At 39.5% G+C, this 17,106-nt stretch overlaps 1 protein-coding gene across 4 annotated transcripts in view; it reads right to left on the bottom strand.

The window, feature by feature from the left end:
- TCERG1 (transcription elongation regulator 1) overlaps positions 1-17,007 on the bottom strand; it is a 34,002-nt gene extending 16,995 nt beyond the window's left edge. The window contains exons 1-9 of one of the 4 annotated variants that reach the window (XM_009285962.1): positions 16,931-17,007; positions 16,162-16,387; positions 12,465-12,617; positions 12,010-12,271; positions 8,999-9,241; positions 4,770-4,832; positions 3,252-3,452; positions 1,840-1,955; positions 621-709 (exon numbers count right to left, since the gene is read on the bottom strand). In XM_009285962.1, the coding sequence (XP_009284237.1) occupies positions 621-709; positions 1,840-1,955; positions 3,252-3,452; positions 4,770-4,832; positions 8,999-9,241; positions 12,010-12,271; positions 12,465-12,617; positions 16,162-16,386 (1,352 nt within the window). In that variant the 5' untranslated portion in view covers position 16,387; positions 16,931-17,007. The remainder of the gene's footprint in view (positions 1-620; positions 710-1,839; positions 1,956-3,251; positions 3,453-4,769; positions 4,833-8,998; positions 9,242-12,009; positions 12,272-12,464; positions 12,618-16,161; positions 16,388-16,930) is intronic. The other 3 variants (XM_009285963.1, XM_009285964.1, XM_009285965.1) reach the window with 3 other exon arrangements.
- Between the last annotated feature and the right edge of the window lie 99 nt (positions 17,008-17,106).

Genomic DNA, 17,106 nt, shown 5'->3' with positions numbered 1-17,106 from the left:
ATTTGAAGGGAGAGAGTTTTAAATATCAAACATTAATAAAAGAGCATCGATGGCTAAATTGCAAAAATTAAAACAATATCCCTTTCCCATCAGTAACATTTTTACCTTGGTCATCCAAACACACAAAGATGATTTACATGTATTACAGCAAGAGTAACCTCATCATGACATTATACACATAGGCACCTGATGAGTACCAATGCCAAGTGCGGGGGGAAAGACTGTTTTGGCCAGCAACTGCACCTATTCATTCCCCAAGGCATAAGGGCAAAAGAAGTAAAAGATTTTTTTTTTGGGCCAGTATTTCCTACCAGATCAGGAGGAATCAGTGGCAGATGAAGGGGGCTGGGATACGGAATCTATACTGGTGACGTACCTCATAAGACTGCACTTAGCATGTGGTAGAAAGGCTACACACGCACCACTGAACATTACGAGTGCTGGCACAGCGTGAACAGTGTCGGCTGGAGGAATCCAACGTTATTTGAGACAGAAGCATACCGAGAACAGGATCTTCACACACCGTTACTTGTTCTAACTACCCAGCGACCTTCCTGGTGGCTACAGGAAACGACGTTTCAGTCCTGCAGCAGCCAACCATTGGGAAAGCCATTACCTACCATGGGGTTCCTGGAATAGGAGTGGTTGCAACCGGCTTGGCCTTCTGAGCTGCTTTTTCTTCTTCAGTCATTTCTTCCTCTTTTGGCTCCTCAAGGAAAAAACAAGTTACAGGATTCAGGCAATGACAGCTAGCTAATTATTTATTATAAAGTAATTAACTTGTTTTAAACAAGCAAATGTATTTTGAAACAATGCTAACAAACAGCTCACAATTACACTTACACAATTACTTCCATGCTTAAACCGGAAGCACTGGAATTTCAACACATAGACAGCAATCGCTATTCAAAAAATCTCAATTCAGAAAACCTCTAAGTGTTTTCTTTGACTTCAATGAAACCTTATTTAATGCCTTCCTAGATCTGCATGAATCCTTGAATCAAGGCCTGAATACAGGGACAAGGGTGTAGTTTCTCACAAAGAAATTTTGTTTTATTCTTAGAATTAATTTACTTGAAAGTGAGACATGTAGTACAAAACAGTCAAAAATCTGCAATAACCTTTGTAACGGAAATAAGCAAACTAGCAACTATCTCAAAAGTAAACAGGGCAGCATTAATTAAAAACAGCAACTGAATTCTGTGATTTTGCCTACTAAGCTACATTGAAGTTCACAGAAATCAGTATGAAAGCTTTAATTTTTATTCAAACACCTTAGCATCTTCAAGAACTATGCTTTCTCAGCATGACAAAATGCCTTACAAGAAAAAAGTTAATTTTGTTTACTGCAATGTAAACACTACAGACATTTTCTAGGACGTGTTCCTAACAGACTAGACTTATCAGTTATAGCACATGGACAACGTGTAAGCTTTGTTTCAAAATAAAGTAGTAAAGAAATAGAGAAAAAGCTATTAATGTAAAGATTTAACATATTCAGGACAAGTTTCATTGTTCTGAACACCTTAAAATCAGCGAGAGAACATCATGTCTATGTAATCAGCTAACTTTTTTCCCATGTTCTTACTAACTTCTTAACTCACATACGCTGTAATTTTCTTTTAAATGTCCTTTTTTCCTTATGTTAAAAAAGGAGAAAAAAAAAAAGCTAAGCTATGAGTCCAAAAAGGAAGGCTTTCAAAATCACCCTAGGAATTTAAGAACTCAAATTACTAACCATGTCTCCTGTCAATATGCCTGGTCTACAGATGCATCCACACCTGTAGGATGTAGGATTCAAAATGGCGATACTGACTATTTGGTTGCAAGGTCTTTTACCTCCTTTATAAGTTCTTTTATAGGTTCTTCTTTTGGCTCTTCTTCTTCTGTCTCCATTGGTAAAGGCTCCTCCGTAGGTTCTTTAATTGGCTCTTTAATCTTCTCTTCCATTTTTTCTAAATAAAGATAGAATTTTCCTTAGTACTATTAAGAAACCATTATAGAACCTCAACAGATTTATTTTTATCAGTATGATTTTCCAAGCACAACAGCAAAGCAAAACTTATTTTTCATGTATTTTCACCACTTTCTGTCCTTCTTGGGCTTTACAGCATCTGCTTATAAAGACGTGATTATCTCCTGCACCGAGATCAACTTGGGACTGGAAAAGGAAATATTGTAAGGCAGCCTATTACGTTAAAAAGCTAACTACAGTGTACCAACAGAAATAGCTGAAACACCAATAAAAATATCAACCAACAGTTGCAACCAACAGTGCAACACTGAAGACCACTTTCAGATTTGAAATGCTGTTTGCAAAAAAACCCAGAGAAAATTCATGGAGAATCATCTGAGGATTGCTCTGTACCCACTTAAAAAAAAAATGATAAAATGCATAATCTTTACTCAGCAAAATTGACATTTGCTGTCTTAGATGCTTTCACCTCAATAAAAAGAAGACCTATTATTTAAACCTGAATTATTAGGAAGATGGGTATTAAACTAGCTAACTGTGTAAGTGTTCTGAATTTGTCTAAACAAAGATTTCTTGTAACTGTAAAGTTCAGCAGACAATAAAAGGAAGAACTATTTGGGTTCGACTGGATTTGTTTTCCTAAAAGACTTTATAAACTGAATAAAAGCCCCAGGATTTTTGCCCCTTCTTCCTTATTTATCATACAAAAACAATTTCCCTCCAATATAACACCACCCATGGATATAATGTGGATTCAAATAAACACAAGTCAGAATATGACCAGAATATGACTTAGGGATGCGGACAGGGGGAGGTAACTTATTCTTTCCTCATATTCCAAATCTGTTTATATACTTAGTTTTTGAAGATCTGGAATTCAGCATTTCAGTGATCTTCATTCTTCCCTGCTTTACAGTCTTGAGAATAACTGAATTTTTCCCTCACTTTCTATCTTTCTGCAATTAGGACCTTCTCAAACACGATGAGTACATAAAGTACTTACTTTCTACTGGAGCAGAAATACACATTTACCCAAGTGTCACAGGATTTGGAAGCAACTCTAGAACCAAATACTCTTACAATACAGTGGGAAACAAAGAAACTGTAACTTTCAGACTCGAGAGCAACTCAAATAGATACTCAAGTAGATAATCAGGATTTCAAAATATTCTTAAGGGAGATAAGGGATTAGAAGTATTCTCGTTCACATTTTCAAACACAGCAATTAATAGCAATTTTGCCTAGTACACAGCTGTATTAAGAAAAAAAAAAGTACCTTTTTCTTTCAGTTCTTGGGGTTTTTCCCACGTTGACTCCAAAGTCCTATTGTTATAATAGTAAGTCTTTCCATCTGCTGTTTTGTACTCTGTCCACTCAGAGACTGCTGTTGCTCCAGCCAACGTAGCAGGCGAAGCGGCAATAGCAACCTGAGGATGGATCATAGGTACAATGGGAGGGGCCATGCCTGGCAAGACACCTGTGTAAAGAAAAAAAAGAAAAAAGAAAAGAAAAGAAAAGAGGAAAGAAAACAGTAAGTGACACTGGAGTACCAAAGAACCAAAACCTAGCACTTCACTGACTTAATTTACAAATAATCAACCTATATAAATAAATATAAAGATTGTTTTAAAAATTAAATTGGAAAGCAATGCATCGTTACTAAATTTCCTTCCTGTGTTTTACAATCGGTAATGCCCATATTACCAGGCAAACTAGATAGCTTTTTAATTAGAGTAATGTGTAATTCTGCACAGCACAAAGCTTGTTAGTTTTTAGACATTTGCTTTAATACTTCAAAATTAAGTGCTCTATTTGTTAAAAAAGTCTTTATTAGATCTCTATAGCAAATAATTATTGGAAAAAAACCCCTACACCACTGTTTAATTATGCTGTCATTTTAAGGGATGTTCCTATTGCTCTTGAAAAAAAGACAAGTGGCTTGAATTTGAGCCATATAATAATGAGCAGAACTCTGATAAATCTTAAATCTTGACTTAAAAAAAGTTAACATTCATTCAGAGCCTTGAATAAAAACTGATGAGAATGAAATAATTCCAGATTTTGTGATCATTTTGTTTAGTACTGAAGACTGATTGGAAAAAACATTTCATTCACATCCTAAAGCAAAATGGCAAGTAAATATCCAAAGATAAGAAAGCCAGAATGCTACGCTATCCTATTACTTCTCTACTCATCCCAACAAAATGGATATACTGAACATATTTTGAATGACAAGTTCTAGAAAATCAAATTGGATAGTACTAGAACTGCAAGATCATAATTTTGAGCTTTTAACATTTATATGAAAAAGTCTATCTTTCTAAATAATGGAAAAGCACACATTACACATTGCCATAAAATATTCTCAGTAAGTGACTTTTCTTAAATTCACAATTTGAAAAATGAAAATTTATACTAAGACGCACAGACACGCACACCAACATGCGAGCACAATCATGTCACTATACATGTGGAAGTCGGAAAAACAAAAATCCACACACAAGAAACTAATAACTAAGAAGTATGGGCATGAAGAGGTTCACAATTATTACAGAACTCAATGATTACAGAAAACTGTACTGGATTTTTTTGTATAAAATAAGCTAAAACTAACAGTTATTTGGGAAGGTTATTTCCTGGCCAAATATGATATTTGCATTTATACTGGTTTTGAAAATAAAGTATATATATTCATTCAGTTGGGGAAGCAAATAAATAAATAAAAGATAAACAACAACATTCACTACCATGCCAACTTACAGACAAAACGAACTAAGATGGTTTTGAAAATTACCGGTCTTGGTGGTAGCGACTGTCTTTACATACGGGCAGCTGACTATTTGCATCATTGCTACACCTGTAAAATGGATAAGCAAGCATGTTGGAAAGCTGCCATTGTATGTCAGCTACCACTGGGAGTCTGGATGCTACAGGTTTCCTGCTACAATTTGGAATGCCATTTTCAGCTGGCAAAGAGAAAGCCTCCCAGCAAGAAAATGTGAATCATTTTTGCTCCAACATCTTATGCCAGATCAAATAGAAAACTAATTTTAAGCTGCAGCAAGAGTTTCTGCCTACATTAAACCAGCTGTTTAGCAAATTATTGGGATGTCATTAAAAAGAAAAAAGGTATTTCAATGAAGACTCAGGGGTTTAAGTTCATTCAAGGGGGAACTCAGTCCTTGTAGGGCAGTACCATGGGAAGATATTCTCCTAATGGTGCTGTTTTCCACCGACAGCCATTGCTCAGACAGAGCCATCAGAGGAGCAGCAAAGTGAAACTAGCAGTCTTTGCTATTTTCAGTCTGCTGCTGCATTTAGAAAGCAGTGGTAAGAGCAGAAGGACAGATTTAAACTAGTCAGACTAGCAAGGTGTGGCAGGGTGAAAACCAAGTTCAACCCAGAGGGAAAGCTGAGGTTATGAGGGTCATTACGGAAGGGCTGGAGGTGGAAGAAGGGGGGAAAAAGGAAATAAAAACAACAAAGCTGCAAACAGAGGTACACAAAGCTGCACTAGGTCAGTGGCAGCAAACATTTTATTTATTTTTCATTATCAAGAACGTCATGAGCTGAAAAATGCTCTAAAAGCAGCATAACTAGCCCTCAAAAAGGTAGCATCACGCACTGTTCTGCTCTCCAGCTCATCAAGAAATGACATAGAACATCACGCACTGTTCTGCTCTCCAGCTCATTAAGAAATGACATAGGCCACAAAGAGGGAAGCATCTAATCTTCAATTAGATGCAAAATTCAGTAGGAAATTAGACAGGGGTAAGGGGAACGCATTTCCAAAAACCTTCATTTTAGGGTGTGGAAGGAAACTGTAGAAGATCTCTCTACGTTGGTCCAGTCTGGACACTCAGAAACTGAAATACTTCAGAAACTCCCCCTTATATGGTTTCAATTCCGTCATCTGAGGTTGGAAATCCTCCAGCACAAAGTGAAATTAAACCCCTGTGTTTGTAACCAATGTAATTTCTATTTTTCTTCATTAGGAGATCTAGTATGGAAAGCATACAAAAATACTGCCAATTTATTTAAAAAAATATTTCTGAGGAGACGGAATTGTAATGTTCTTTAATAATAATTCCAATGAAAGAATCCAAAACTAGTTTTATAAAAAAAAGTATGAATTGAGACACAAAAACATTGACTCAAACAGCACTGAATGAAGTGTTTGTCTAAATTTCGGGGGGGGGAGGGGAGGGTGTGTGTGTTCATGTTATGTACTTGAAAATGAATCTGAAAATTCGTTTTGTTAAGGAAGTTACAGCATGTCTTAAAACTGGGTCAGTATAAATAATGCCATCTGCGGGATCACTGAAATTAGAGGAACTGCAGCGCAGATAAGACTTAGCAAATACCCAAGCTGTTTCCTCTGCCAACTTCATTCTCAAACATACAACTAACTTTTATTGTATGAATTAAGAGAAAGCAGACTTACTTTTTAAGATCTGAGATTACGAGATATCACTAATCAACTCCTCCATTGTTCCGTCTTACTATAGTATAATACAGAGATTAACTTTGAAATCACTTGACAATGGTATTGTTCAGCTCTGTCTCTGTAACTTGAAAGCAATCTGGCTGATGCTCCATCTAGTGCTGAAAGCCCCAAACATCTATACAGTAGAACTTCGTAAGCCTTTTTGACTTCACCTTATACTGCCATGAAGTCATTTTGACTTCTCTCTAGTTTCTTGTTACTGTAAAATATTTTAAAGGTTTCCTTTTCTTTTACAGTGTTTATAAAGCATTACAACCAACTCAAGCCAGAATTAGCTTAAAGAAGCAGACTGATTTTATTCTGTAATCAGGCAAAATGACAAATTAGACTCATTAGTGGAAGCACGCACTTTACTGCTAGGTATCCTTCCTATGTATTACGGGTTCCACCCAAAAGGCTCATCTCATTGTGAGAACAGGAGAAGAGGCCAGATCTAAGACTTCTACCAGGAAAGTTCTGCAAAAATAATTTTCAAAAACGAGTTTAAGAAGGAGAAGACTGACCTTCTTGCTCTGTCTTTCCTTCTGTATTGCACTACTCGCAAAACTTTTTGACTGAGAGCTTAAGAAAAAAAAACAACCCAAGCACACACCCTGGAGTAGCCATTTTCACTGGCACTCTTCTCCACTGCTTTGACCATCCACATTTCACCTGACAGTTCACACTTGAGTAGGTGATTATATCCTTCAAAGGTATGTAAGGACCCTTCACTCTATGCTGATCCCTTGCTGGCAGTGTCAGAAATTGCAGTCAAGGACATTCAGCTGACCACCTTTAAGGCTTAACCCTTTTTATTTTTCTTCCAGACCTCATAAATATACAGACATCAGAATTCTCCCTTTATCCTTTATCCATTTTTTGTTCAGCCTTGAATATCATGTTCAGAATAGTATTTTTTTTGTGTCTTAAAGCAATGAGTACTACACTGCGATTTCCTTTTCAAGAAAATTACAGATTAAAGTAGCTTCACCCAGTTATTTTAGAAGACTATCCTAAAAGCAGAGGCAACTAAAAGTTGGCCCTCTCTTCTAGTTAGCAGAACTAATACCCATTTTAACTACTTTGATGCTTATATCCTTTATCAAAGAAGCGTTATAAAGGATTACTTTTCGTCCAACCAATTCGATGGAAGGTAAAGGCCTCCCTTCATATGTACTGGATCAATGCGTTTAAAGGACAGCAGGAAAGAAGTCACCTCGCTCAGCTTGTACAGAGTCAAAAATAGGAGGATGCTGCTCACAGCTGCTTCTTCGTAATTCCTGATCAGAAGCTAACTTGTATCCAATACAACTGCAGTCTCAAACCTTCCTTTGCCACAGAAAATCATCAGCTCTTGGTATATGTTTAGTGCTACTGCACACTGAAAAAACATTAATTACTTTTGCACTAGAACAGGAACTCAACCGTATCCATGCAAACTGAAACACGGTATTTAAGCAATGAGTGGCTTTAGCAACCTCTTAGGAGGACCTCTGCAGCAATTACAAACAGCAGTCAAGTCCAAAATTTTGCCAGCCTAAAATTGGTTCCTGAAGTATCTAAATATTTTATAAATATTTTATAAAAACTTAAGAAAATATGATTTACCTGGGAACCAGTGGGCTGCCAGAAGATTTCTTCTCAATGGTTTTTACATCTAAAGCCTATGAATAATACCCTAGTATCTTGAATGCCTTCATTAGGGTCCTCGGTTTAAACCTCAACATTTTGCAAAAGCATTCAGCATCATACTTGATAGCTGCAAACCAAGAGAACTGGAAACACCTAACGTCATTCGGGGTAATGCATCTGAACGGTAATTTTTCTTGCTCATAAATATATTATTTTCTTTTCTTTCAGATATAATCGAGGTCCTAATAAATATTTATGCACAAGACTTGAGGTCTAAATCCAGCAGGTAAAAAAAATTATAGCAATATTGCAATTCGTAAAATATAGTGCTACAATATTCTCAGAGTCACATATGGATTCTGTCCAGAAGCTCACTTCTTTTTTAAATAGGATGGCAAGATAGACACGATTATTTTCTTTTCTTTCAGATATAATCGAGGTCCTAATAAATATTTATGCACAAGACTTGAGGTCTAAATCCAGCAGGTAAAAAAAATTATAGCAATATTGCAATTCGTAAAATATAGTGCTACAATATTCTCAGAGTCACATATGGATTCTGTCCAGAAGCTCACTTCTTTTTTAAATAGGATGGCAAGATAGACATGTGCCATGAGATTAAGAAGTGTTTAGTGCAATTCTTATATTTTCCTATCGTCTAAAAGAAAAAGGTTTACATGTTTAAATGCAGCTGTTTTCTGATAAGTGTATCAAAGAACTACAAGTAAAAAAAAAATTCATGTTCTTTGTTAATTAAAAAGTCTGTCTGCTAACCCTGAATTCTTTCAAAAATACTCTGAGTGGAGAGGATTCAGGCAAGTTCCGTACACAGTGGACACATGAGTGCAAACAAATTGACAACATGGACATGTAGCGGACAAGACAATTACAGTTCGCCAATTTACCTGGAAGTGGAATAGGCATGCCAGGAAGGGGGACACGAAATGGAGGTACCATTACTGGTGGAAAAGCAGGAATTGCTGCAGTTGGTTGAGGTACTGCATGAGGAACTGCAGGAGGCAATGTCTGTGGGACTGGCTGGGGTACAGTCTGCACAGGTGTAGCAGAAGGAGCAGAGGTTGAAACACTGACTGATGGTGTGGCAACTGAAACACCCGAACTCGGGGTCTGGTCTTGTGTGGTAGGTGCTGATAAAAAAAAACAAAGAACACCTTGTATCTTAGACACTACAATATATTTGCTGCAAACATACTGGCTCTCTGTTTCCCAACAGACATTATATAAGCAGATACGCTTAGATATAATCAGCAGGAAGACACTCTTGGACAAAAAAACCTTTGCCTTCTCTGTAACGTTAAATATCCACAAAGAAAGTCAATTTCAAATTTTACTTTGTCCCATTCTTTACACCTAACAAGTCTCTATAGCAGTAGCAAGGGTGTACCAAAGGACAAATATAGCCTCTGTATCCCTGTTCAGAAAACCAGAAAGGGAATGTTACAGAGAGTTTCAAATGGAAAAAGATTGTTCTTATGTTAAATGAACACAGGTTCTGCTTTTTAACAATAATGGCAGCAGCATGTGCATGACAACAGTCTGTCTAAAACTATGCTTATTAAGCTGTGATCCAAGAATGGAAAAATGTCAATTAAAAAAAAGTGTAAATAAGCAAGGAAAAGGAAAGTACTTTTGTTCAGAAACTGCAAGAACTTTCTTGGTCTTCAGTGCCTCCCAGTGGGAAAATACACTACTAGCATTCAATTCCATAATCCTTGCAGCATGACCGAAATCAGCACTTAACCGAGAATAAATAGTGCTGCATATCAAAGCACTAGCAAACAGGAACTAGAGACCTGACTGATTAAACTCATTGACCAGCCTTGCAAATTTACACTGTAAGATTTGTTGCAGGGGAGGAGAAACTTGTAAAAACAAGCTAATTTAAGAAAAAAAAAAAACAAACAACAAAAAACCACACACCAACTCATGCCCATATTATATATGGGCATACTGTGCATTTTCTTCAGTATTTAATGACTACCAGAAGCATTCCCAGTAACATACCAGTATTAACATATTTAAATAAAGATTTTTGATCTGTTGTTAAGTGTTTCAGAAAGGGTGAAAGTTCTTAGCACTGCCTAAAATTTAGGGAAACAGAGCAGACAGTCAGTATGTGATTTGTTTTAAGGCCTAAGTCAAATCAGTACCAGACAAGAATGAAGCTCAGCCAAAAGTCCCATTTTTTTTTACAGGCCAAGTCTGAGTGTTATAAAATTATTTTAAATGATAAAATTTTATCACCTAGGTACAGACACCAACAGTAACAGTTCTTGAAAGCAAAGACAAAGTTTAGCAGGTAGAACAGGTAGAAGTGGAACAGACTCTCAGCGTTCGATATTAGGAAATTTTGCTTCAGAGAAGGTGCATAAAGTGCTACGCCAAAAGTAGGATCAGTTCTCAAAAGCCTCGCGTCAGGCCAGAAGCTAACATTCACCTCCTACCTGATTCTTGTTACTCACCAAAATGATTAGAGTAGACCATATGTCAACAAAGCAACTGAACGCAGTACTAAGTTACCTTTCAAATTAAATAAAAGCCCTACAATGCTTTGAGCAATACAAATTATTTGCTACCCTAATGATCTGTCCTCCCTCCAGTGTTAACTGAAAGCATAATTTGAGGGTTACCTAAATTTGACTCCCTTTCATACACAGATCTCTGAAGTTTGGGTTAAATGGTGAGCTAAGCTTGACTTGTCTCACCTCTTACAGGAAAAAGATGAAATAATCCCAGGGGATGCAACTATACACTACAGCTGGAGTTAGAACAGTTCACCAATTGCTCAGCTTCTGCATACTCTTTGGCCTGACTCAGTGCACACATTTTTGCCAGCGCAGCTACAATGATCAAGACTGTCAAACAATAGGATTCCTGATCAGCACAAATGTTGTGCTTTCAGTAGCCCTGCATGTAGACAGTAACACCAACCAAACTGTTCCTTACAAGCGTCCCTTGCTTCATTCATGCTGGGTGATCTTACTCATTGTTTGCTGGTGACATGCTCACGTGCAAAAAGCACGTAAGATACATCTCTATATAGATGCTCTGCACGAGAGGCACTTCGTCAGCATATATATGCCAAAGCATAGTACAAATCATACTATTCACATTATATGCAGATACTATGTATAAACATGCATTACGTGCATGCTGCATAAATTGAGTCTCTCCTTTCCTCTTGAGGTTCCCTCAGTTGGCAAACGCTTAAAAGCAAAGGCTCAGCCCATGTAAACAACAGTAATCTTATGACCTTTGAATAACAGTCTGGAGTGAACAATAATGGCTCTAAGGATTTTCTTTTTCCTCTTTTGTGCAACTCTAGCAAATGGGAACTTACGAGGCTTAGTCAGAAGAAAAACGCTAGTAAAAGTAATACACCAGAAGAAGGTCTATTCTGCAATCAACCAATTCTCTGCAGCCCAGGAGCAGCACTCAAAGATCCAGCCTCTTAAAGCAACAGATGCCATTTTGGAAACAAAGAGGCAATTGCTACAACTATAACTCCTACCTCAGATTAACTTTTCTTGTGAGATACTTTTAAAAACAATTTAGCTTCATCTATAGTCACGAGGAAATAGACGCACAATAGCTTTGAGATGATGTGATAACAGAAGAAAAAATATACAAAGACCTAAAGAAAAAGGGTTGCATACTGATCTAGCATTACTCTCCTGAAGTAACTCTCTCAGACTGGGGGGGGGGGGAAGAAAAAAACCAGGTTCGCATGCAAGGTTCTTCTGGATTACATACTGTACTTTAAACTCGTACTCCACTTTACGTTGAAACAACTTCCTCCTGGATACCAAGTTTTTGCTGCAGTAATTCCCCAAAGCAGCATCCCCACCACCTGCTCCCCACCATCGCAAAGCTTGAGAAACCCTCAGTTACTCACTGGAAATCGTCTGTGAAACTGAAGTGGCTGTGGTTGTGGTAGAGGTTGTGGAGGACTGAGTGCTCGAGGACGTGGATGGAGACGCTGCAGATGCAGGACTACTGGTGGTCGGTGTGGAGGCACCTACTGCTTGTGCCTGGGCTTGTGCCTGGGCCTGGGCTTGCGCAGCCAGCATCGGCGTCAACTCCGACTGCTGAATAACTTTGACCCCATCTGGCTTAGTCCACGCTGACTCACGTGTACGTGCATTATAGAAATAGACCTACAATTTAAGAATGTCACCATCAAACAACTGCTTATCTGGAGGAGGAGCATGTATAAATGGTCCAGTTCCTGCTGTTTTAAAAATAATTAGTAAGAGGATAGACAAGAGCATAGGATTTTACCGCAGTGCAAGACTGTATGACAACAGCGGTAAACACCCATTACTTTGTTCTTTCTGGTAACCATCTTACCTTGCCATCTGGGGTTTTGTTTTCTACCCATATCTCTTCAGCTGGGGGCATTGCTGGTGTTCCAGGGGCAGTGACAGGCGGCATTCCTGGAGGGAACATCATACCAGGAGGCGGTGGCATGCTACCCATGGGAGGAGGCATAAATGGTGGTCTCTAAAGGCATATAACAATAATGATGATGATGATAATACAATTTTCAAGCAGAGTTTTCCTTTATTAGAGCACCAACAGACAGTACAACTATAGTAAGGTTAACTCTACCTGTCTTGAGAGCTTCTTTAACAACCTAATGCTACCAGCTCAGAGAACACGCTTCCTGACAAGCCACCACCTATGGCAGAACAGCTGCAGTAAGAATTTCACTTCTGAGATGCTACCATAAATGCAAAGCATCAGAAAAAAGGGGCATGAAAAGAAGTGGGGCGAGAGAAAATTCCTCTCCTGAAAAGGCAAAAATATCCCAATGCAAGAAAGAGAAAGAATGGAAGAACTGTTCCTGAATAACTGCCACTCAGACATCCCCAGCTGTGAATCAGATATACCACTAAACAGTTACACAATGACCCTCCCAGTGAAGAAATATTAAAAAAAAAAAATTACAAGCAAGCACCCAATTTATTAGCATAGCAGAGCAGCGGATTTCATTACAATCCATTATACTTCTCGATTTCCCATAACTAAAATTCTAACTACTGCTAATTTAAAAAAAAAAAAAAATCAAATTACATTTTCATTATTGCATCATCATAAGAAATCCAGAACTGCCCTGCACACCACTGTTACCTGAAAGCCTGAACACCTGCTTTCTAATTCAAGGTACATTAAGCTCTTTTATTCTCCTTGTTTATTTGGACTGTTCTGAAATTCCCTGTGCATAACAAGTACAGTGAATAGTTCCATATAAAAAAGACAGTTGACAAAATCCACCAAGTTGTTTAACTTATTCTGCATACATCTACACTGACCTAATTATCTCCATCACTCCAGTTCTAATTGAACTTGTGATGCAAAAGATTTCCTCTTCGCAAAGGCAATACCAAGACAGCTCACTGGTAAAAGCCTTCTAGCTCTGCACTCGTAACTGGCAGGCCCGAGAGTGAAATGCACACGTGCAGCGAGACGAGGGCTCTGCGGCAGCTAGGATGTGTGCAGGAAATCCAGCGTCACAGAAACAACAAAAAAAAAGCCATTAAGGTAACTATAGCCTTTCTTTCCTTCCTTATTTCTTCTCCACAGCTCCTCCATCTGGCCACAAGACGATCTTTCTCTTTACTGCTCTACAATCTGTAAAAAGAATCCAGTAGACCTCACTTTTTGCCTGCTGTTGCTGCTTTCCGGAAAAAAAAAAAGGGTGGTGGTGGTGGTGTTAGACTGTTCCAGGGCAGTCCTGGGAGCAAGGAGGGGATGCCAGGTGTACAGCCAGGGGATCCAGAACGCCCTTCAGCTCCGCTCTAAGCACACCCTCTCCTTTGTTTCTACCACAGGACCTTTCAATATCGTGTCTCCCCTTGCACCAGAAGCAGGAGAAGCTAAATACCAAACATTCGGTGCAAAGCAGAGCACAGTGCTGACATGGCATGAAAAATTTAGACATGCTTGGTGCATGGATTCTGTGTACGGTAATGAGCTGTAGAAGACACACTTACCGCATGGCATGATAAAACAGCTATGATGTAAGACCTGAGAGCTGAAGCACATTCAGAATATAAATCAAACACATAAATCAAGGAGACAGCAGCAGCTAGGCTTGGGGCTTCAAATTAACTCTGGCTGATTCCTGAAACTGCAAGAAGGAAGCAAGGTCCTGTTCTCCCCTCTCAGTCTGAGTTCCACTGCACACTCCGACACTCTTCATTGCTTCAGAGCTTTCAAGGTAGTGCATGGGCACATGAATAGTAACACCAAGAGGGAAAATGGGATCATAAAGCACCAGGACAAAGGCGCAGTGGGTGGAAACAGTCTTAAATAAACTTAATCTGAGCATGGAAACATACCATAGAACAAGGTCCCTAGTACTGAACGGAAGAGAAAAGATGACATTCAACGAGATGAGGGGGGCTGTTTACATCCCTCAAACGTACCGTTTCAGTCTGCAATTCCAATTCGGCTGCGAATGTTTCAATGAAATGAATAGCTACTTCACACCTCCCTGAGCACTCCAAGTCCTAACAACACACTTTGCGTTTGAGAAGATGGAGAGAAAACCGCTATGGAAAACATGCACTGGTTTCTTCTCGAAATCTTGTGCTCGGGACGATGGTAGCGCACACAATTAAACTACAACTTGATGTTAGTTTGTTTCAGATGAAGTCCAGCTTAAGTCCTTGTTCCTGCCCTCGCTGCTTCTTTGCTTCCTCTCATACCGCTCCCTCCATTTCACACAAAGCTGTCTGCAGAGCTATACAGTGAACCAATCTGCATTAAGAGTAATGGGGAAAAAAGCTCCCATAGCCCTGCTGCCAAAAAACATGCACGGCCTAAAATACCATGAAATAACCCATATCAGCATGTTCTCTTCCCATCTTGCCCACATCCCTACATTTTAAAATTAATTTCACAGCACTAAAAGTTTTCACTATTCTATTACAAATAGTGGATTTAAATCATTATTTATAAACCACATAGTACTATTCACCTCCTTATAGGCCCGCCTGCAGTCCCACACAGTAATTACACTGCCCTGATAGCACTGTACTCCTACGATGCTGTTAGAACAATACACTTCTTATTCACAAACACGTTGTGCCTTTCAAATTGTCCGAGTCTCTGAAAAGTAGGCAAAAGAACTTAAACATACATCACCATGAAATACAGACAGAAATCTACCTTACTCAAGCCCAACAGGCTCTTACTATCCCTGCAGGTGCTAGGAACACTTTGTTTTAAAAAAAACAAACAAAACACACCAACAACAACGGTAAGATAAAGAGCATTCTCCCCCTGCCCAGAGTAAACTTATGTCAGCACAAGGACCACCTGCAGCTGCTCCAGTCCAACACTGAGCCTACTCTCAGGCTTTTTTCCAAATGTTACATTTTTGTCAGTGTGTTGACAGTTTCTGGTGCATTACTAACAACGCACCTCCTGGACACAGCGCTGAAGCAAAACATACTTGGTCACTGATTACACACCTACTTCTCAGAATTGCTACCTGCCCACCTAACCAATCCCTTGGTGATCAGTAATAATAAACTACCGCGACGATGGCAGGTGTGGCTCACGCTGGAACCCACACGGAATTCAGCTGCACCTTCTCTGTCAGTCTTCATGTGTGTCCATCATTACCTCACTAAGTGAATACAGGCAGAACTAAGATAACCCTAGAAGGCTGGCGTGTACTTCACATGCCTGCTTTGAGGCGTTCAGAAATCCAAGCACAGCCGAATCCTGCGTTCTACACGGCCACAGGGCACCAGCACGAAGTCAGGTTTTAGTAAAGACTTTGTCGGTGAGCATATCCTAACTGCATAATTGATTAATTTAGAATTGCCTCCAGGAGCCAAACGGAAGCTGCGTTTACGTACCACAGGTATGCATTAGTTTTATAATACCATGCACAAGCCGTATGTTTTCATCACGCCCTGCTATTTTTTTCATCCATTTTAACATCTCTTCTCTTCATTTCCACGCATGAAAACAAACAAGAAAAATCCCTAAATCCCAACTCAACAAACCAAGAGAATCTCCCATTCTTTACCTGTAAATGTGGAGGTCCCATTGGTGGAGGAATCCCTCCCGGAGGTGGCATCGGAGGCATGTTTGGATCAAACGGAGGACGTCCGAAAGGGGGGCGAGGTGGTGGAGGAGGACCTCGCATCATACCAAAAGGCGGAGGCGGTCGCATGAGAGGCGGTGGGCCTCTCATGACTGCGTTTGGTGGGGGAGCTGGGCCACGAAATCTCAGTGCTTGCTGCTGAGCCATTCTGTGGATAAGGCCAAAGGGAAACAAAGTTTGTCTTCTTTTGCTGCTCAGCTGTAGGAAAATCAATTCTTACAACAAACAGGGAAAAACCCTAATAAAAATCAAAACGGTGTGGCAAAAAACGCCAAGTTTGAATAAACAAAGTTAAGCGCGCAACTACTTCAATAGTTTCGTCCCTTTTGCAATTCAAGTTCATTAGTCCTCAACTGCTAATTTTTACTCGTGGAAATGAATAACCTAGAGCTGGGATCAGGGTAGGCAGGCATTGAGGAAGCACATCCAGACCTGCCAAAGCTCCCTCAACATGACCTGCAACTCTGACTCCCGTCTGCGCGTACATCCGAGACCACTCAAGCAACGGCTGTCAATCGTGCCAAGGGTTTTAATTATTCGGTAGTACGAGTGTCTGCCAGGACTACCTACGTCCTTCGCGTTTGCGACCTACGGTAGGATGTGAACTCTGGCCATCGCACTAAACCCGCTGCGCCACCCGACCCTCTACACGGGGAGCTTTGTAAATGTATATGTAGAAAAAAACGTTCACCTTTGGAACCAACAAACGCTCTTCTGCTGCTCTCAGGAAAACAATTTTGCCCACCATTTAGTGCCAGTGCAATACCAATGTTGGCATGATGACTCCAAATTGAAGAAAACAAAGGTTATGAGAAGGTGAGCGGCAACGCACACGCAGCTCGGCCCCCGGGCCGCAGCGGCAGCCCC

This window comes from Aptenodytes forsteri, unplaced genomic scaffold (assembly GCF_000699145.1).
Source record: "Aptenodytes forsteri isolate BGI_AS27 unplaced genomic scaffold, ASM69914v1 Scaffold54, whole genome shotgun sequence".
NCBI lineage: Eukaryota > Metazoa > Chordata > Aves > Sphenisciformes > Spheniscidae > Aptenodytes > Aptenodytes forsteri.
Note: the sequence above shows the minus strand (reverse complement) of the source record. Positions and strands in the feature narration are given on the sequence as shown.